The sequence below is a fragment of the Macaca mulatta genome, chromosome 12 (genome assembly GCF_049350105.2).
Source record: "Macaca mulatta isolate MMU2019108-1 chromosome 12, T2T-MMU8v2.0, whole genome shotgun sequence".
In the NCBI taxonomy this organism is placed as follows: Eukaryota; Metazoa; Chordata; class Mammalia; order Primates; family Cercopithecidae; genus Macaca; species Macaca mulatta.
In genome coordinates this window covers 48,448,883-48,471,136 of record NC_133417.1, presented here as the reverse complement: position 1 = coordinate 48,471,136, position 22,254 = coordinate 48,448,883, and the positions used below count along the sequence as shown (strand labels likewise).

Genomic DNA, 22,254 nt, shown 5'->3' with positions numbered 1-22,254 from the left:
TACAGGGCCAGGTATGGTTGCTCATGCCTATAATTCCAGCACTTTCGGAGGCCAAGGCAGGCAGATCATTTGAGGTCAGGAGTTCAAGACCAGCCTGGCCAACGTGGCAAAACCCCATCTCTATTAAAAAAAAATTAAAAAAAAAAATAGTAGGGCATGGTGGTGCACACCTGTGATCCCAGCTACTCAGAAGCTGAAGCACGAGAATCACTAGAACCTGGCATGTAGAGGTTGCAGTGAGCCAAGCTCATGCCACTACACTCCAGCCTGGGCAACAGAGTGAGACTCTGTCTCAAATAATAATAATAATAATAATAATAAAGTAGAAAATACAGCACCATCAAGTGACTGCTTCCCAGTCTAAGTTCTATCTAATGAAACCACATATTGGTCACAACTCCGTGAGTCCAAAGAACAAGTTTTGAAGAAAGGGCTTGTGAGTGAATTTAGATTGTATGATATTGGGGTAATTCTCTTTTCACATTAAGTGCTTTGTGGACGTGACTCTGATGGGCGTTATAGGGTCAATAAAATATTAGCCCTTCCTGCCCCCATCGTGGTGCTCAATAAAGGCTGGTTGAATTCAAAGCCCAGCCTCCTCAACCTACTGGTGAATGACATGAAAGAGTTAACGCTTTGAAAATTGACATGGCCCTGCAGAATCCCTCCCAGATTTCAGGAAGCACAATTGTAAAGCCCAAACTGCCAAGTACAGCTTTCCTAAACCTTAGTAATGGAGGCCTTTTGTGCAGATCTGGAAGATTAGATAGTTTATAAGTATGATATAGATTCTGTGGCCAAATGAGCTGCAGAACAATTCTAAAGCCATTATTCCTCTTTCTAAATAATTCTTCCCTTTGAAAGAGTTAAGTCATTTTGCTTGGAAAAATTAACCATGTAACCATTAATCATTAATTTTATGTAATTTTTCTTAACTGATTAAAAATACTGATTTTATTGTTTTTCTAAGTCTTTGCCTTAAGTGTAAGAAAAAAAATGGACTAAAGTACTAAGTGTGACTAGCCAGATATTTTTAAAAATTGGTTTAATGCCTTTTACTGAGTTGGGAAAAAAAAAAAAAACTTAGTAAAAGCCTTAGAAAAGTTCATAGCTAAAACTGAAAGAAGCCCAAGAAGTGACTATATTTGCATAACTTGATCTGTACTTGGAAAAAAATTCCACTGAAGACAACAGTGGAAGCTTATCAAATCAGAATTTTACATAGATTTTTCCATAGCCCTACTAAAGAATACTGACTCATTGGTCAGTTATGGTGAAAATTTAATGGAGCGCTAAGAAATGCATGAATCAGAGTGTGTTTAGCGGTTCCATTGCTTCAGTATGAAAACTACATTAGGCATCCAGCTTCCCTAACGCTTTCTGAGACCAATTCTAGAGCACTGTAGTAATTAATTCTTCAGCATTTCATGTGGAGCCAGACCCTGCCACTGAATTAAAACCCCTTTTATTTTGCCCCGGTCATGAAAAACTCAGACATTATGTAAAATTAGGATTATTGGCTGCTTAGCTGGTTTTATATTTTTCAAGATGACAGTTAACCTGCAACTGAATCTTTTCTAAGAAAACGATCTTCTATAGGATGAATTCTAAGGCAGAACTGAAGGTACTAGTAATACTACTTAGTGAAGTTGAATCTGTAGAGGGTTAATTACTGTCTACAACTCAGAAAAGTATTATACATCAGAGAGTAAAAGTCTGAGGCAAGTCTGATTTAAAGCAGGGTCCTAGTTTTACTCCTAAATCCTAAGAAGTTCATATTCTATTAGTAATGTGTATGCTTTTGCTTCATGAAATTTCACCTTCTACAATTGGTTCAAAGTGCCAGCTAATTTTTCAGATATGTTCCCTGTTTCAAAACAGACTGAAACTGATAGATTGCACAGTTATAAATTATTTAAATGCTTATCTTTTAAAGTAATGCTGAAAAAATTAAGATCTGCTTTGCCCTCTTCATGAGAAATGATTGCTTATTAAATCGCCTCTCGATTTCTATAAAGATTAGCCAGCCTTTCAGGTTTCCTCTCAGCGTTACGCGTTTCTTTTCACCCAATTTCAAATTCTTTCTTATACTACATTTTCAAAAAGTACACATAAGCTAGAAAATTTGAAAAATACAGAGAATAACGAACTTCATGCGTATGTTTTCTTGTTTTAAAAAAATCTATTTAGCCTTTATATTCTATAAGGTAATTTCCAGTTATAGAAATATACTAATCACTGGTTCTATCTATCCATCCATCCTTTCATCTGACACACTAACAGTGATAACAATTATGAATAATAATCATATTAATAAGCAGAGGGCATTCATAAAATATTTACTTTTGTTTCAGAAACTCTGTTGAATGCTTTACATAGGCTATGTCATTTATTCCTCTCAATGATGTATATAAATATCCCCATTTAACAAATGAGAAAGCTGAGGCACAGAGGAGATCATAACTTGATCAATGTCAAAATGAGTGACTGGCAATCCAATTAGTTTAATGCCAGAGACCATGATTTTCTACTCTGGTGGCAATCATCTATTCTTACAATCATCTATTCTACCCTTTACATATATTTGTAAAACTACCTAGTTATTTCAGTTTGGATTGAGCTTTTGGACTGCCAGCTCTCAATATCCATACATCTTCATGACACTAGTTTGTCTTAGACATTCTTCCTAGCACTAACTTCAGACTATGACTAGGGTGATCAGATAACTTTTTAACCAAATCAGGACATTTCTGATAGTGAAAAGGGCTAGGTTGATAAGTGTGCTGGTTCATACTTACTAAGTCCCAGGTGTGAACTGGAACCACCCAGGCACAGGAGTACATGGAATCATTCTAACAGGCCACTAGGATATCCTTTCTCTGTTCCTAGTGCAGAACATAGGTCCTCTGAGGGCAAAACCAGGTATATAGTTCAATGGCCCCATGATACCTCCTTTATTTTTTCAGGATATGTTTTCTGGACAATTATTTTTCTTCTTTGTTATAGAGTAGAAAATTTAATAAGCAACCTAAGAAGAATAAAATATTCTAATATTCCTTTAGAGCTGATTAGCTATGAACACAGAGGTACATTCATTTATCACAGTTATAGTACAAGTATAAAATGACCTGTACCTTTAATAAGTCCTTTTTCTTGCAGAGTTTTCAGGGAAGGTCTTCGGGTAATAAACTTCTTTAATCTGCTTTTAACTCGATTTTTGTCGCTTGTATCGGAAGCACTATGATGCAGTCTGAACACTGAAGATTTAAAAAAATCAGAGGCTTTCAGTAAATTTCTCCTTTATGATTATTACTTTATGCAAATCTGACTAGAAAACAGTAGTTATGAAACAACTACCTGAATTAATATCTCGGGCTCTTCTGTCTAGAACAAGCCATGTGAGTAAAATTTGCCCACATGAAAGTATTAGTCCTGTTGCAGCATGAATGTACAATGAGAATGGGATTAGTTCCATATATTCACAATTTATTTTCACTTTCATTTCCTTATATTTAACGTAACCTTTACATGGATAATTCCATGTGTTTATACACAAAATTATGGTCAGAGTAAGGGAAAAATTCATCTAAGCTACAGGAGACAACTCTTTAGCATTGCCGATTTCAATTAAACAGGATTATATACTATCCCTAGCTTATGCAGGCATTTCTGAAGGTCCTGCTTGCTTGAATAACTTTGTCAATCTTCTTTTCTATATTAACCTGAAGTGATTTATTTTTCTGAAGCAGATATTTCTTACTCTCCTTATTGATGTATAATTACTACCAGTTCTAGGTGAAATTCAGAAACATAATTTGCCTCAAACTTTTTCCATGTCTTCATTAGTCCCCTCTCCTCTGCTTCCTATTCTCAGATTTATCTTCAAAGTCAGGTGTGTAAAATTCATTCCTGAACAAATATTTGCTGAATGTCTAATAATCAGACTCCATGCTAAAGGCTGTGAATTCAGGGATGAATATCATACATAAGGTCCTCCCACCCCAGCCTCCCAAGCAGCTGGGACTACTGGCTACACCTGACTAATTTTTTGGTTTTATTTATTTATTTATTTATTTATTTATTTATTTATTTTTCCTGGTGGAAATGGGATCGCACTTTGTTGCTCAGGCTGGACTCTAACTCCTGGGCTAAAGTGAGCTGCTCACTTCAGCCTCCCAAAATGCCAGGATTACAGGTGTGAGCCACTGCACCTGGCCCAAGGTGTCTTATTATTAGTTACAGATAGTAATTTGTTGTGCCTGTAGATAAGATACATATCTTAACTGAACGCTCCACTGCCTTCATTCAACTGTTGACATAATGTGAGGGTTTGGGGTACTTTATTAAGTATTCTTTTTAATAAATGTAGACATGCTTCTGAAAATCTGTCTGGTCCAGGGAGAGAGAAACCTCCCTATAACTGGCAAAGTAAGGCAATTTTTGCATCCTCCTTTCCCTGCCTTTGACTACAAAGCAGACTCAAACTTGAGTTAGTAAAATGGGGAATTAAAGTGAAGTTCAAGACTGAGAATGACAGAAAAAGAAAAATATCGTGCTCATCTTCTAGCTGGGAGAAGGGTGGAATTTTATTTTTCAATCAAAGTTTGGATCATCACATGAGACTAGGTGCTGTAAATTACTAAACTGAGACAATTCTTGCCACTTGAAAATCTGTAATACTTTATATTACTTTAAAGTATTGCTTCCCAAATTTTGTACTATTGACATATGAGGGTAGACAATTTTTTGTTGTAGAGACCTGTCCTTTGTGTAGCATATGGAACAGCATCCATGGTGTCTACCCACAATATGCCAACAGCACGCCCTCCTTAATTATGACAATAAAATAAATGTCTCCAGACATTGCCATAGGTCCATGAGGGTGGAAGCTGGGGTACAGAATTACTTCCTGTTGATGATCATTCCCTTAAACTGATTGGAAAAGTTATAGGGTCATCTGAAGTTCTCATTTATCAGTGGAAGGTCTATCTATACACTGAGAAAATGTAAAAGAACTCTGAAAAAAATCTATATATCTATAGCATATGTGTGTGTGTATATATATACACACAATCTCATACATATCTACCATCTATGTATTTGTCATGAGCTATCTATTTTTTAAATGAATTGGTAATAAAAGGTGGACAGCTTCCCAGCTATTGGGCTCTTAAGAATGGACACAGGAGGAGGAACACCACACACCAGGGCCTGTCTGGGGTTGGGGGGAAGGGGAGGGATAGCATTAGGACAAATACCTAATGCATATGGGACTTAAAACCTACAGGCTTGATAGGTGCAGCAAACCACCATGGCACATATATACCTATGTAACAAACCTGCACACTCTGCACATGTATCCTGGAACTTAAAATTTTAAAAAAAAATTAAAGTAAATTTTTAAAAATTGGTTCTATAGGTGTGAGAGTTAACAGATGCCCTCAGCTCTCAGGGCAATTTAGGGAGGACCAAAACAGCCCGAGTCCTTGGGGTAGTTGTACTGTATATTCTTTGGCTATAAGCAGTTTCCACCGGTGTGTTATGCAAGTATGATTGTCTCTGTGTAGCTCAATAGTTTGAAAAGCACCGCTTTAGATTTGTGCTGTCCAAAGTATTAGCCACTAGTCAGTTGGGGCTATTGAACACGTGACATGCAGCTTGAGCCATTGGTTGAAATGATAATTTTTACATGTTTTCAGCTAAATAAAATATCTTGCTATTATTTAAATAGTTTCTTTTTACTTCTTAAAACGTGGCTACTAGAAGATTTTACGTTACACACGTTTCATGTTGGACAGTGCTGGAAGATAAAAAATAAACACAAATTGACCAACTTCTGTATACATGGCAGTGCTGGGTTTAACTGTTGTAGATAAAATATATATGGCCTGTGTAATTATTTATTTTTTACTTATTTTAATTAAATTAAATTAATTAATTAATTAATTTTGAGATGGAGTCTCGCTCTGTCGCCCAGGCTGGAGTGCAGTGGCCGGATCTCAGCTCACTGCAAGCTCCGCCTCTCGGGTTCACGCCATTCTCCTGCCTCAGCCTCCCGAGTAGCTGGGACTACAGGCGCCCACCACCTCACCCGGCTAGTTTTTTGTACTTTTTAGTAGAGACGGGGTTTCATCATGTTAGCCAGGATGGTCTCGATCTCCTGACCTCCTGATCCGCCCGTCTTGGCCTCCCAAAGTGCTGGGATTACAGGCTTGAGCCACCGCGGCCGGCCTTATTTTTATTTTTATTATTTATTTACTTTTGAGACAATCGTTTCCCTCTGTCGCCTGGGCTGGATTGCAATTGCACGATCTTAGCTCACTGCAACCTCCGCTTCCCAGATTGAAGTGATTCTCATGCCTCAGTCTCCCGAGTAGCTGGGATTACAGGCATGAGCCACTATGCCTGGCTACTTTTTAGTTTTTTTTTTTTTTTTTTTTTGAGACGGAGTCTCGCCCTGTTGCCCAGACTGGAGTGCAGTGGTGTGATCTCAGCTCACTGCAACCTTCGCCTCCCGGGTTTAAGCAATTCTCATGCATCAGCCTCCTGAGTAGCTGGGACTACGGGTGAGCACCACCATGCCCAGCTAATTTTTGTATTTTTAGTAGAAATGGGGTTTCACTATGTTGGCCAGGCTGGTCTCGAACTCCTGACCTCAAGTGATCCACCCCACTCCCAGCCTCCCAAAGTGCTGGAATTACAGGTGTGAGCTACCGCACCTGGCCTAAGTTTTGTATTTTTAATAGATGTGGGGTTTCACCATGTTGGCCAGGATGGTCTTGAACTCCTGGTCTCAAGTGATCCTCCTGCCTCATCCTCCCAAAGTGCTAGAATTACAGGTGTGAGCCGCCACGGCCACCTGACTGGCCTGTGTAATTATAATGCAGCACAGTAAGGAGTCAAATGGAAATGTACATGTACGAGACTAGAGGATCTAAGAGGAGGGATCGACCTCAGGTCATTTTGGAGAAATAACAAGTTGTCCTGAAAACCCAAGTAAACAAAAATTGCTTTTACAAGACCATGAATATCAGCCATTAACGAATTCAAAATCGTATAGTTGGAAGAGTCATTATGAGCATCTTAACAAAGTGTGTTTGTGTGCTATCCTATCAACTTTCCTTCTAGGTCTAGTCATTGCAGTGACCACCAGTCATGTATGATCTGCTTCAACTGACAGCTGTAGTCAAAGTCCCACAGGTCTGGGTTCTAGCGTTGGAGGCTGAAGAAACACTTAACATCCTTCAGAATAACTCTGCCTCTGGGCAATTTAGGTTTCAAGTCCATCTTTGGAATGACACAGAATAATCAATCTAAGTTTTCACAGGTTACGAAAGTAGTATTTTCTATTTCTGGTCTCACCTCAAAAACCTTGCATTTCCCATGACAGAATGCCAAGAAATGCAGGGCCAAGCAAGTTTTTTTTTTTTTTCTTCCATTTGGAACTAGTAAAAATTATGCCATTAGAAAGTACTTTGCAAATTAAAATATACACACACGATGTATAAATGCTAGATTATGAAAATAATTATGGTGTGAGTTATATCTTTTTGAAACTCCCCTAGGTATTCTGGTGATAGTATTCTTAATTAGAGAGATATATATGTATATTATATTGTCTTCAATACCACCATCTGGCTCCACATGTGAGAAGTGTGTGTAAGGTGCATTGGTTTTTCAAAGAAAATGAAAATATGTTTTTAACTGCTTTATCTTGTTTCCTTCTCATACATACTGAGAAACTAGCAGAGTCTTGGATATGATTAGACAGTTTTTAACGTAGCCAAACTCTCCAAAGTTGCCTCTAATGATTACTTTCCTGGAGACAGACTAGAGCATCAACTTCCATTTCCTGATGCCATAAATAATTGTCCTCAGATGACAAGTCAAATTACAAGGCCTGTGCCATCATTCATTCCACTCATTTTGTGCTAAGAAGAGTTATGCAGAAGTTGAAGTCAATAGATGACTATAATATATAGCATACTTTTTATTAACCAAATAACTTGAAAGCACTATAAATACAAAATAAAAATGGTAAGAAGTGCATGGATATAAAGCAAGGTCCATCACTGGGACCCTGTAAACAGCAGTAAAAGTCTTTGAATATTGTGGTTTACAAGTCTGATTTTAACAGCCAAACTTATAAAACAGTTTACGCTTTTCTGTTGTCAAGGGAGAAAAACTTGCCAAATTGTTCATTTTAAGTAAATACAACATAACCAATTAAGGAAAGCAAAATTTAAACACATGCCTATGATAATCAGGACATAGTTTGCTTCTGATTTCACTACTGATTTTAACAGAACAGTGTTCCTTCCATTTTCCCACAGCACCCAAGTGACCCCACACATACTTTTAGAAACTTGTAATCACACAGTGCAAATAAAAGGACACTTTACTGGAAAATACACAGTGTGGTACAATAATCCATCATTTATGAAAAATAGAATTCAGCCTTTTCTTTTCCCTGAGAGATTCAACTACTTTTTGAGGGTGAAGCTTCCTGCAGTTTAAAGATTTATGTTAAGTCAACGAGTAGGTTTTTTCCATTCCCACTTTAAGTTTTTATTCGAAAATAAAAAGAGCCAAAAGAGATATGGGTTTAAAATCTAAAACATTTAATCTGATTTGCATAAGAGACTAGAGCAATCACTCTTAATCCTAGGTATTTTTACCTCCATAAACATTAACCTTAACCCAAAATGTACTAGCTTTCTAGGTATTCTAGAATTTACTTCTATTTCCTATATGTTTTCCTCTGATTTTTCCATTGGTGATCTTTTCTTTCAAGCCTGAACAAATAGAATGTTTTTCAAAGACTGAGAATTTTCAGTAACAATAGGCAATTTAAATCTCAACACACAGGCCAAAGGCATTAGCTTTAAATACCATTCTTAAGCAGTTGAGAGACTTAATTGGTACTAAAACTGCTCTGACCAGAGGGGAGTTAGAATTCTGGACTTTCTAAGATGTTAGGATAGTGGGCTTTCTAAGATCATATTCAGTTAACAGTATTACATATGAGAATAGGCATTAACCCAACACAAGTTTTATACCTGACACAGCTATTATGATATTAAAAAGCACCTCCAGAGCTACAAATGCTTATTGTAATGGGTGCCCTTAGTATATTTATTTTCTCACTCTAGTAACAGGAAGGGGAAACAACTCCCTTTGGATGGACGATGAACATCTACTCCCATTTAGGGCATGGGAACCACAAAAGAAAACCCCCGAATCTTCCAGAATTCAACGGTTTGGATAATATGATCCAAAATTGTGCATCTGCCAGAACATCTCTTTCTGGGGACCTTATTTTGAAATACCTTCTTTTCCTGCCAAACTGCTGTTCTCGTGGTATTCCCATGTTACAATTACATGTTGTTATTATTATTATTTTTTGAAATTTGGAAATGCTGGGACAGCCAACATTTCAGAAATGTTGCTAAAGGAAAGCGTAATCATTATCCTTCAGAAAAGCTATCACAAACAGCTTTCTAGGCTACTTGTTCTCACTGTATTGGTGAGGTTTGACATTGGGATCAACATCGGTGTAGGTAGATAGTTTTGTTAGCAGCTAAGAGCTCTAAACATTTCAATTCAATTCCAAAAGGACCTCAAGGGCAAAGCTGGCAACAGTAGCTTTAGTGCCATCATCTTACCATACTGCAGTATTCAGAGCAGGAAATCAAAGAAAAAATAATGACAAAATAAGGTTATGTCAGGCTCTTAATCCCTAGAGGTTCCAAAACTCTTCTCACACCATCACAGGGATTACATAACAAAGTACTGAATTATCTCCACTCACATTTTCCAACACAAACTTCTTGTATTGGAATTACCCTGCTTAACTACTTTCCAAATTACATAAATAAGAGCACCTTATCCCAAATTGATTGAAAAAAGAAATCAAGTTTATTACATTTATTTCCAGCCTCCTGTTGATTCCTTTCCAGGGCATTCACACTTGTGCTAATTCCTGGGGCTGTAATAAATACTGCTTTGCCTTCTCCAGCCTGTGGTTTTAGAGCTCCCAGAACTTTGCACATAACTCCCTGTGTCAGAGTGGGCAGAAAGGGTAAGTTTGGGCTTAATGTACTGTTGGTCATTTAATATCTCTTTTTTTCACTTGCTCAGTGTAAACAGAAGTCATAATTTCAAACCCCAACTTGCAGCCTGAGAAACTAAGTTATTGAAACTTTAAGTGACTTGCTCAAAACACAAATCATGATTAAATCTGGAAATAACTGAAAGAGGGAATGCTGGGCATTTTAACTGCAGTGCTTGGTTTTAACCACTTACTTGCCACTTAGACATTGTGGAAATACAAAATAGACAATTAGATCCATAACAGAAGGGTGTGTATACATCATCTATTCAATGATTAATATTCATGCTATCTACCCATTTAAGGAGAAGTAAAAAATCATACAATGAAAATGTTCACTTTTAGACTGCATCATCAACTTTAAATAGTTAAATCTAACCACATTTTTATATTTTTGATATCAGTCAACAGCTGGCAATCTACTGTCATTCAGTCATAGGAAAATTTCATGGCTACTTTTCTCAGGAATATATGTATCCATGTCTTCTACTTCTAATGCATTTGTCTATGATGTAAATTCTTGTCTTTTCATGTATAGACTTAATTTTTTTATTTTGCTCATAACACATCTTAGGTGTATCTACATTGATAACGTATTTCTATAGTGGAAGGCAGGGTGTTTTGTTTAAACTCTTTTCGTTATAGCATTTAGCATAGCTTTGGGTTTCATAGTGAGTACTTTTAATGGTAGTAATGATGATTGATGATAACTTCAATCCCATACTGCAAATATTAAGTACACCATCACAATGTTTAATTTCCCTTCCACTATAGATTTATCTGGTTTCTTTTTATAAGCCAGAGTTTAATGACTTTCGTGTGTGTGTGTGTGTGTCACAGGTTATGAAAATACTACATTTTCAGAAAAACAATAAAAAGAGAGAAAATATACCTAAACAGCAAAGCCTATCTTGTATGTAGAGAAACACAATGACTTTTTTTTTTCCTGAAACAGAATGAGATACAGTGTAAAATGTAAAGATTCAGATCATTTAGACATTCTTCTATTGACTATATATTTTAACTTGGCTTCTTATGACTTGATATAGTGTCAGTAAAACTTTGTCACTTGAGAGCTGTTCAGAACTTTGATAAATTTGCTAATAAAGTAAGTGGTTATTGAGCTAAGGCAGTAGCTGATTTTGAAAGCTGAATTACTAAAAAAAAAAAAAAAAAAAAGAAGAAAATAACATAGGGCATCAATCCACACAAAGGGCACTGTGAAGCAGAAATATGTTTTCCATGAGGAAAGATTGTATATTAAATACAGGAATATGGGTTCTCTTCTAGTGATGGAAAACAGGCCACAGCCAAATCAAATGAGAAGAGCCTTAAATATAAATGTGAACATCAGTCCATAAAAGGGAAAAAAAACCCAAAATCAGAAGACTTGTAGGCTTGGTAATTCCACCAGAGAGGTAATAGCCTCTGCCTTCTAGGAAATTAACACTTAGATTTCTGCAAAAAAGTAAGTCAAGTTGGAGAATAAAATACATGCATATATAAGAGTATTGGATATTTTAGTACGGATATACGGACTCAGATTCTGAACCATCATTAGCAGTATTTCAGTTGGGTGACATTTAAATATTCTCTCCATGTATACATACATAGTAAGAGCTACCACTGTATATCATATGTGTGTATGTTTGCACATTTGTGAAAATGCCTGTAAAGATACATTCTCAGCAGGTATAGAGGGGAGTAACATATAGTAACTTTGAGGCTTCTTTTTTAAATCTCTAAATTCCTGGCCTTGTGTGTGTTACAATGTATTCTTAGTAAATAATATGCTATAATGTATACTTAATTTTCTAAACAAAATTTTCAGCCAGGACAGAAAAACATATATGACGAGTCCAGGTAGTTTGAGAAATGTCTGAAAACCAACTTATCAATAGTTAAGAAGTGGGAAAATGTTTCTTAGATTATAAGTTATATATAATTCTTCTAAAATAGTCTTAATTTCTACTTTCGCTAGACAATTGGATTATTCTAATGTCATATTTATTAATGACTACTATTTTGAAGTTATTTACTATATCATAAGGAATTTACTAAGCACATTAGATCTCATTTAATCCTTATCAATATGGTAGGTTCCATTATTATCCATTTTACCAATTAGAAATCTGAGGTTCAGAGAAGTTAAGCCATGTAGCAAATCAGTGGCAGAGCCAGAACTCAGGTGGTATCTGATTCCTGCCCTAAGGCCTGCCTGTCCATCTGTGTGGCAATACTGTCAGTGTGTGTAAGGACATAGAGAGATGGTAATGTCCCCCACCCCCTTGCCTTACCATACTCAAGTACTTGCAACCTAAGGTCTTAAATCATCTTCTTTACATGAACTGATTACTGAAACTATCCATGTGGTATGTATTATCGTAGGGCTGAGAGGGAAAAAGAGTCATCTTAGATGAGATGAGTGAATCATGGGACAGCAGTGGAGCTGGTGGCTGAATACTCTCTGGATTGCCAATGAGAACAGTTGAAAAACATATCTGCGTAGGACAGAACTGTAACCACCATGGACATGAATTGAGTTCTGCCACAAGGATGCATACTGGGCAGAAGGCAAATCACTCACCATGCTCCAGATTGCTCTATGCAGCAAGACAACCATGAACACAGGAGAGATGTAGGTGGGAACTGGGGGTTCCTTTCAGGCAGAAATAGCTAGCAACCTAGCTGTGTCTTTCCATTTTACCCCTGCCCTCACACAATCTTTTTCAGACTCACACTTAGCCCACAACAGTGTAAGTGAACATATTCACTTCTGCAAACTCCTTAGTTCTTCTCTCACCCAAACTGGGAAATCCCATTCTTCTCTATGCCTATCCCCAGAGCTCAGAGGCTTGTTTTGTTCCTGGTTGCTTCACAGGAACTGAGTGTAAGAATTCAGGATCAGGACTTGAGGAAAAGCAGATAAGAACCATTGATACGCTTCCTTCCAATTGCTAGTGCCTTGCCTTGCCCTTCCCTTCCCTTTTACTCCTCTCCTCTCCTCTCCTCTCCTCTCCTCTCCTCTCTTTTCTTTTCCTTCTTTCTTGTGTGTTCCTTTCTCTCCTACCCATTCTTTGTCTTTTGAATAATATAGGCTTTGGATTTTGAATTCCAACTCTGTCACTTAACGTTGTATCTTATTCAAGCTACGTTAGTTTTTTGTGCCTCTATTATATCATCTGTTAGATGGGGATAATAATGTCTATGGCAAGGATTTTTGTGTATGTTAAATGCTCTGATATAGGAAGAACATCCAGCTCCATGTCTAAGGTATAATACAGATGTGGTTAACAGAAGCAATTATTATTAATCTTAATAGATTAATATTAATGATTAAAATAGGATTAATAATTAAAATATGATAGGCATCCTGCATCATCATCAACTCTGTAATAATCAGTAAGTTTACACAACAGGTGTATAAAAAGGACCCTTCTCAGCCTCCACCCCACTGTCTCCCACTTTTTCAACATTTACTGAGCATTCACTATGCATTTGTTATTATTAGATTAGACCCTTAGCTGCTGTATGTGTGTGTGTTTGTATGAGAGTGTGTGTGTGTGTGTGTGCGCGTGAGCGTGTGTATGTGTGTGAATGATTTGGCTCTCATTAAAAAAATGCTTGTATACTTTCCCAAGAGTTACCTGTGATTAATTTCTGCCAGGTAGAGTGTATTTCAAGACTTTGAACATGTGTTAAAATCATTGGGTTTTGAAGAACTATCCATTAACGACTTTCTGAACTGTGACAATGGATATTGACAGGGCTTGTCAGACTAAACCACTATTGATTGGTTCACATCATGTGTATAGCAAAACCAATTTCTTTCAAGTGCTTCTTCCTAACTGAAATACATTATTGCAGCCTTCCTCTCTGTTTATTATAACACCCAAGCTCATCGCATGTAACACATCCAGCAAAAAGGTTTCACAATGAAGCAGCAAACAGCAACACAGAAAGGAGTGAAAGTACTTAGCAATCCAAATACTCTTGTACTGTAAGTTGCTATTTGTTTGCAAAATATTGATTCCTTGCAGAATCTTTGTTTTTATTTTATAATCCTCTTGAATAAGGAAAGATCATGGACTAACAGAGCTTTGCTATTGTTTAATGACCCCGTGACTCTCATGGTTTCTACTCCTGAAAGAAACTATTTGAAGTATTGTGTGTATGTTTAAGTTGTGGGAAAGAAAGTGTTTATGTTGGGTCAGTGCTCTCCTACCCATAAACACATACAGCTCCACACACACAAATACATAGGGTTGAGTCTTTTCCTAAACCTTAGAATGTTTTCTTCATTGTGCGACTTAAGCCAACTTTGGGCATATGCTACATATTGTACAGTTTTGTTATTAATTTGAATTTGCATTGTGCCTTTCTTCCCAAGGGGACACATTTCTTACCGAAACAGTACTCTTACATAACAAAGAGCATTCTCACAATACCCCCATGAGTAGGAAGAATTCCAGATTTATTTTGTTTTACTTGAAAATATTATTATTAAACCCGTTTCAAAGAAGTCCTTTCCACAAGTACTAGGGGATCATACCTCAGGCTTCTTGGAGTGTTTCAGAAGGACCCCAGAGCCCAAAGAACCTTCAGCAATAGTTTTTATCCTTTAAGAAGCCCCAAGTTTGCTGTATACAAGTGCCTGGAAAAAGCAGAGTATTCCTAAATTCTGAGGGTAATTCTCAGGGTATTCCTGAAATTGGCACCCCTCTAAAAATGATTTTTTTCTAGCTCACATGAGTCACTTTTGATAAAAACAGGGCAGACTCTTGGTTAACTCCACCAATGCTTTAATTAAATCTGATGTGCTGCTGCCAGTTTCTCTCCCATTCTGAGCATGCCTTGCAATTTAAAGAAAAATAAATTGCTTAGGGGGCTGGCAAATGCGATCGAGAAAAATGTATCATCCTTCAAAGCCCCTCTGAAACTGCAGAGTTCCAAGTTTACTTGAACGTTCTAGACAATGATTTCTTCTGAAATAAGGATTGAGTCTTGTCTCTAGCTCCAAGCTATGGCCCAGGAGGATGGCTGCTCTGGGCACCCTGGGCTACGCCCTTCCTCTGGCTTCACCCCTTTGCATGGCCTTCTTACCCTCACATTCCCCAGCTGTAAGACAAGTTCCTGGCTTGGGGCCCATGCTTTTGGCACCCTCTGTAGGGTGCACTGTGTCTTGAGGAACAGTTGGTTGTCAGAGTGGTAGCCTCCCTTGCCTTTTTCGGGACATCAAATATTAGGAAATGTCAGGCCAGAGTCAGTGAGTCTCTCACAGAATAGTTTTGTTGGGACAGAACCCTCTATTAAAAGCATCATTTTGACTTAAGATTCAAGCTATTTGCTCCAAAATGTGCGTGCAAAGCACTGACGCCCTCCCCCACAGGAAGTGTATTGAAAATGCAAGGGGTGCTCTGAGCAGATTTGAGGACACAGTATGTCGTCTACGGCTAAGTGATCAGGGATAGTGGGGCGGTTTGTCCTCACAAATGCTGACAGACAGCTGCAGTTTGCAGCTGGCAGGGAGCTTATGCTCACTAAACAAAGATCTAGCTGGAGCCCGGTGAATACTTGGCTCTATTGCAATAATCATAATTCATAACATACATTTCTAAAGAAGGAGAGAAAACTAGGAAAAGCCCCACAAAGATCCACATCATTCTGACACTTGATGTGGTCTGGATATAGGTTGTTTTATGTGTTGTCCATTTTGAAATCCCTCTGGGGTTCTGCATGGTGACAGTGGTCACCATGTGTGAGACAAATGGAACTACTTTCTGCCTCCAGCCACCCTTTCGGATTAACTCTTCCTTTCATTAAAAAATGGTGATAGGAGATTTACTTACTGCCAAACTCCAGTGTTATCCCAAATATTTTACTTCTTTCTTAAATGAGTTAATTGTAATCAAATTGCCAAGCTTTTTCTGTTGTTGACCGTTAGATAACCCCATTCTTGGGCACAGTTCATGTTGGAGTCTCAGAAACATGAAATATTAAATCTGGAGGGAACTTGAGAGAGCGTACAGTGAATGAGCCTAGCTTTTCAGATGAAGAAAAAGATGCCCAAATTGTTTAAGTCATTTGGTTAAGGCCACGCAGTAAGAAATAGAGTAAAGGTTCAATCCAAATTTCTTAATCACTATTTCTGGTTTTCTGTCAGCACCTCTCTATGCCTCTCTAATCTCACATTTAATTTTAGAGAAACACTGTTCCTAAATCCAGAAGAATGTTCCAGAGCAGACAGTTCTATTGCTTGAGGTGCCCACTACTGGCCCAGTTCTTCCAGTAACCAGGAATTTCAGATTTGAATCTAAATGCAATAATTGCCATCAATTAATTTTGTTTTATCCTACATTTTTTTAGAATTGGGCAGTTTTGAATATAATATGGAAATATATTTAAATTTGTATGCATAATTATGAATAACCTGAAAAATATATGCCCCAAGAGTCGGGGGTGATTACAGTAGCCTTCCTTTTGACATGTAACAATGCTAAGTGTTTTGCTTTTATCCGTTTCTCTAACTTTTGGTAACCTGAAATCTGTAATAGATTATTATTTGGGGTTTTGAGTCTTCCTTTTCCATGGGGGAAGAGGATTTTGTTGCTGAATGCCAGGACACCCCTACAGATGCAGATGTCACTGAGAAGAGTGCCTGCTGGATATACTTTCCATGTGTTTCAGCCTAAGCTAGGAGGGAATATAGAGGATTGAGCTACGGATGAGAAAATGCATTTCGCCAAATTCCAACCCCTCTGAAACTTGAACTTTTGGACTATTGAACAGGCTGAGATTTTGGTCTTCTTCAGGCTTGTTTACTCTTGACAAAATGGAACTTCTGGTATTGGAAAAGAAATGTCTTTGGGTTTTAAAGGCCTCCAAAAGCTTCTTGAGACATTAAGTACCTCTTACATAAAATAACACAGTGATGATTTAAGACCGGAGAAACTGGAAATGCACAGATTAAATGACCTTTAAAATACACATAGGTTTAAAATCGAAAGGAAAATGCACTTAGCAAAAAAACATTTGGGATTTATTTCTAAAATATGGCTGGAAACATTAAGCAAACTCAAAATGAGGCAGTGCGCACACATCCTCATTTTGACTTAAAGATCTACTTTAAATAACACAACAGATGTAGTCATCAGCATTTATTCCAACAGGGACACTGTGAATGGTGAGAAAGACATGGTAAGACATGGGTAATAACAAGAACTACTCTCATTGTTGTCCCTTAATCCTCCAAACTGTCAAAGCAGAACCAAGAGTAAAAGAGAAATATTCTGGCAGGATCTGACTCCCTCCCCATTTTTGTCAAGCGGTTCAGTTAGGAAATATCCACCAGGAAATATTTCCTTCACTTAGTCATCAGAAAGAAAGTTTAGCTGTTTGCACTCTGGTACAACAGAAAAAAGAAAAGGCCACCTGTGAACCTTAGTGTGAAAACATGAACAGGTGCTGGGGAATGCAATGGCTAAGGAAAGCAGAGGGGGACAGAAACATGGAGCATGGGGGGGCCCTTACAAAGGAAAATGGAAATTTATTGCTCCATTGCTAGTGAATGGCCAACCGAGAATTTCTCTGGGTCATGTGATGGTTTGACAAAAATATTTTCTTTCTCATTTCATGGCCACAAGAAATAAACTACTGTTGGAATGCAAACTGGAGGTGAGGCTGAAGGTAGGATGAGGTGGGTCTTCATGTTCTAGTTTGGAGTTTAATGGTGGTTCCTACACTGTCATCAAGCTTAGTATGTAGTGGTGACCAATAAAAATGTTTAATAATTGAATAGTATTATCAGAGCAAGATGTGTGGTGGGAAGCACACAGGCTTGTGCATTAAGCAATCTAATTTTGAGTTCTGGGCCTACCAGTTAGCAAGTGTGTGACTTAACTTCCCCAGACCCCAGTCTCCTCATCTGTATAATAAGGATAAAAAGATCTTGGTGCCATGTGGCAAGGATTAAATATTATGATGTATAATATCAGAGTGCTTTATAAATACTCAAGTAGATTACAATCCTCTCCTCCCTTCCTCCTCCTCTTAATCATCCCCTCCATCATCATAATTTACAGCTTTCACTAGATTAGCTGAAAAGTGAGTTAAATAGAGATAGTCCTTAGGCTTTGGGAGCTAACAATTAAACCTCACAATACTGATGTGTCTAAACAGAAAGAAGATATGAATAATTTAAGAAACCTGGAATAAGTATATAAAAATTAAATTAAGCTTATATTAATATTAGCTCTCATTAAAGAGCCATGTTCATATTGAATAGGAAGACCCTAGGAATCGCCTGTTGAGACAGTACATTTTCTCACACTTTTAATGCATTGCATACCCAATTCTCCAACTGCATGAATGTTTATTAATTGCAACTTGATAGCAATAAATGTAGTGGCAGTATAAATCTCCCTGGTGAATGCACGGTGTGGGTTACTACTACTGCTTCTGCAAATAATAATAATTTAAAAAATATATATAGAAATCTTTTCTTTTATACAGCTTAATTCAAAATTTATGTCCTGTGTCTGCCCAAACAGAAATGCAGGAGGTCTGATTTGATAAATGTGGAACAATGTTACCTTATATAGTGATAATAATGATCAGAATTGCAACATATGTATATCCCATGCCATGCAGCCTTAGGACACACAATTGTGTGCTTTGATAATCATGGCTAAAACATCTTTTACATATTAAAAAAAATGTTAACACTTAACATTTGATTAATTGCAGATGGAATGTCAGTTCTGGGGAGAATCTAAAGTTCTAAGGAAGTATGGTGGGGGGGTAACGGAGAAGGTTAGTGGCAGGAGACCCTTTGCTTTGCTTCTGCAGGCCATAGGGTCATTTCCATCACTTTTCAGATAGATTAGCTCTGAGCAGCAGAGTAAAAGATGGGTCCTCAAAATGAGTGTCTCCTGGGTAAGCATCCAAACCTGTAGATGGAGGTGATTGGTTACACTTCTTGTCAGTCATTCATCCTACGCCAAATAGGTTGGCCTTCCTGCTCTTTCTTGAGCACATCCTGCCTCAGGTCCTTTGCACATGCTTCTTCCTCTGACCTGAACATTCTTTTCTTAGACATCCACATGGTAACATTCCTCACTTCCTTCAGGCCTGTCCCCAAACATTCCCTCTCCTAGGTTCTTTTTCTACTTAAAATTGTAAGTTTTCCCCACTTAAGAGCCCTCTATCCCCTTTCTTTTCTGTGTATTCATTTTGTTTATGTTTTTACTTTGCTAAGCATCACTATCTGACTAATATGTGTTTTGTTTCTTTTTATAATATCTCTTTTTTTCTCTGCCATTAGAGAGGCTTTCCCAGGGCAGGATTTTTGCCGATTTTTAAATTACTTTGTTTTGTAGAGACTCTAGTCTTAGTACTAGAGAATCTGGTCCCAGATAACCTTTAAGCAAAAAAGTGCTCAGTATGTGTATGTGTGTATACACACATAAAAATAAGTGCATGCTCTCTATGTGTATATACGTGTACATACAGACACACATATATATGTGTACATATATACACACGTAGTGTATATATATGTGTGTGTGTGTGTGTGTATGTATATGTATGTATGTGTGTATACATATATGTATGCGCCAACCTGTTTGGAGTAAGATGAATGACTGACAAGAAGTGTAATCAATCACCTCCATCTACAGGTTTGGATGCTTACCCAGGAGACACATATATATGTCTGTGTGTATATATATACACACACACACAGGCTACTTGTATGCCATTTCCCAGTATATATATACACACATAATATGTTTTATATATATTTATATATATATATAAAACAAAAGAATATTATGAATTCCTTTTTTAGTGAAATGAAAACTCTTAATCTCTTGTTTCCAATATTTTAAACAATTATGGAAAAGCCCTATGCTCTAAGAAAATAAACCACCTAATGTTCTATGAAGAAGGAAACTGATGATTGGTAATTATCACTAAATGACAGTCTGAGTTTATATACACAACAGGTCTTAGAGGAGATCCAGGCTCTCAGTTCCTTTTTTTTCCCCAAAACCTTGAACATCTAGAAAGAGTTGTAGTATTTTTCTCCTTATTGACCTATTCACAGATACTAGTGCCAAATCATGTAGGGCTCTTTCTTAAAGAAAAATAGAATTCATATATTAAAATTAAAAAAATTAAATATTTTTAAGGATACTTATACATCCATGGATATACTAAAATCATTCTAAGTCATCTTTATCATTGGCAAGGTGAATGGAAGACAAAGGAAAACGTTGTGAAGATAAGAGTCTTGCATGACTAATGACAACAAATATGATGAGGATGATAAAGAGAATTCTCTCTGTATCTGAGAATTACAGAGAGAGAGAAAAAAAGAGAGAGAATGAGACAGATTGAGGTTCTTGGAGAGAGTAGTCCAGCATGTGACTGAGGTCACAGACCCCTAGACCAGCACTTTCCATATAGAAATATAATGTGGGCCACCTACGTAACTTTAAATTTTCTAGTAGCCACATTAAAAAAAATAGTGAGTATTAATTTAGAAAATATATCTCACTCCATCTATCCAAAGAATTATTTCCCCATGGAAGCAATATAAAATTTGTCAATGAGATATTTTATATCCTTTTCATTGTACTAAGTCTCTGAAATCTTGTGTGTATGTCACACCTAAAGTGGATCTCAATTCAGTCTAGCCACATTTCAAATGCTCAGTGTTCGCATGAGGCTAGTAACATTGTTATTGGATGGTGCAGGTCTAGAGCAAGCCTCTGGGTGTCATGGCCGAACTTGTGCATGTGTCAATACAAATAACTGGCCCACTGGAGCTCACGTGTGGGGCGTGGCTACAGTCGGCACAGTGGCCTGACTCCACGATGGACTCACTATGCCAGTGGGCAGGGGTGTGTAAGAAGAAGAAGTTTTCAAATGTATTTGTATCTCTTGTTGGTAGAGCAGGTCATACAAGTTGCATTTCATTCTTTTATTTGCAATTATTAGGTTTCTGAATTTTAGTATGCCTATTTTCAAGCACTGCTTTGTTGTAGCATGCTACCTGCGAAATTTCACTCATGCTAGTCATCTCCCCATAATTATATTTATACCCAGACTTTAAAATATGTCTGTCATGAGAGAATGGGTCGACTACAGGTTCTCAGGGGTCCTGGGTATTTGAAGTTGATAGTCTGTGTTTGAGACAGTTATAAAGGTTCTAAAGTGGCAGTGCTTATCTGATCCTCTCTCTTATTACACAATATTTTATTCTTGAAAACTCATGGCAAAGTAAAAAAAATATAAATTCTCATAAAGGGTCAGTTTCAGATGATCTATTTTTTAACATAGGAAAGGCTAGACAGGCATTGTCTGATTACAGTACATTCTCCAAATCATGATTTTGGTCTGGGCAGAGAAGTTAGAGAGACACACAGTCAGACATAGTGTCTACTTGACTACAGAACAGATTGGTTTTCTTCAGTTTGAGGTTTGATTTTACTCTTCATGGCCATATATTTAGCTGACTTGACTGCACAATGATTTGAATAGACTACTGATTTTACTCGTATGCCATTTCCCAGTATGAAATCAATTCACATAGTCTCAGCCACAACTTGTTCAAACTCAGAAGTATGTGCACCTCTTAACTTTTACCACACACACACACACACACACACTCACTCACAAAGAAACCCATAGCAACCTATGGGCTAAGTGAGTTATATTGTGCTGTAATCTCTAGGATTTAATTATAGGGCAAACAATCCTTTATGGCATCAAATACAAGCATAGCAGATTCTGAGAAAGCAGTTTTATTAGTTGAATAGTAATAATCAATATCCATTTCTAAAAGGTTTATGAAACCCTGGAACCAGTTCTGAAAACCACACCCATATTCACCTTATGTTCACAAATGATTTGCAGCTGAAGCTTTCAGTTTCAGCTTTATTTTTTCCACAAATGATTTTGTTCTTATTGAAAATAGTCATCAGAGATCACTTATACATGTTCATTTTTAAAAGTCCCTAAAGGAAAAAAAGTTGACTACAAACGGAATTCCATTTTAATTTTAAGAATAAGAGCATGTCTTAAATACGACGAGTAAGATGGAAATGTTGCTAGAAAAAAAAAAAAAAACAGAAAAAACT

The 22,254-nt window shown here is 37.2% G+C and overlaps 1 protein-coding gene across 1 annotated transcript in view; it reads right to left on the bottom strand.

The window, feature by feature from the left end:
- ARHGAP15 (Rho GTPase activating protein 15) overlaps positions 1 to 22,254 on the bottom strand; it is a 629,252-nt gene that overhangs the window by 264,993 nt on the left and 342,005 nt on the right. Inside the window, exon 9 of the mRNA NM_001258096.1 lies at positions 3,135 to 3,257. Within this exon, the coding sequence (NP_001245025.1) occupies positions 3,135 to 3,257 (123 nt within the window). The remainder of the gene's footprint in view (positions 1 to 3,134; positions 3,258 to 22,254) is intronic.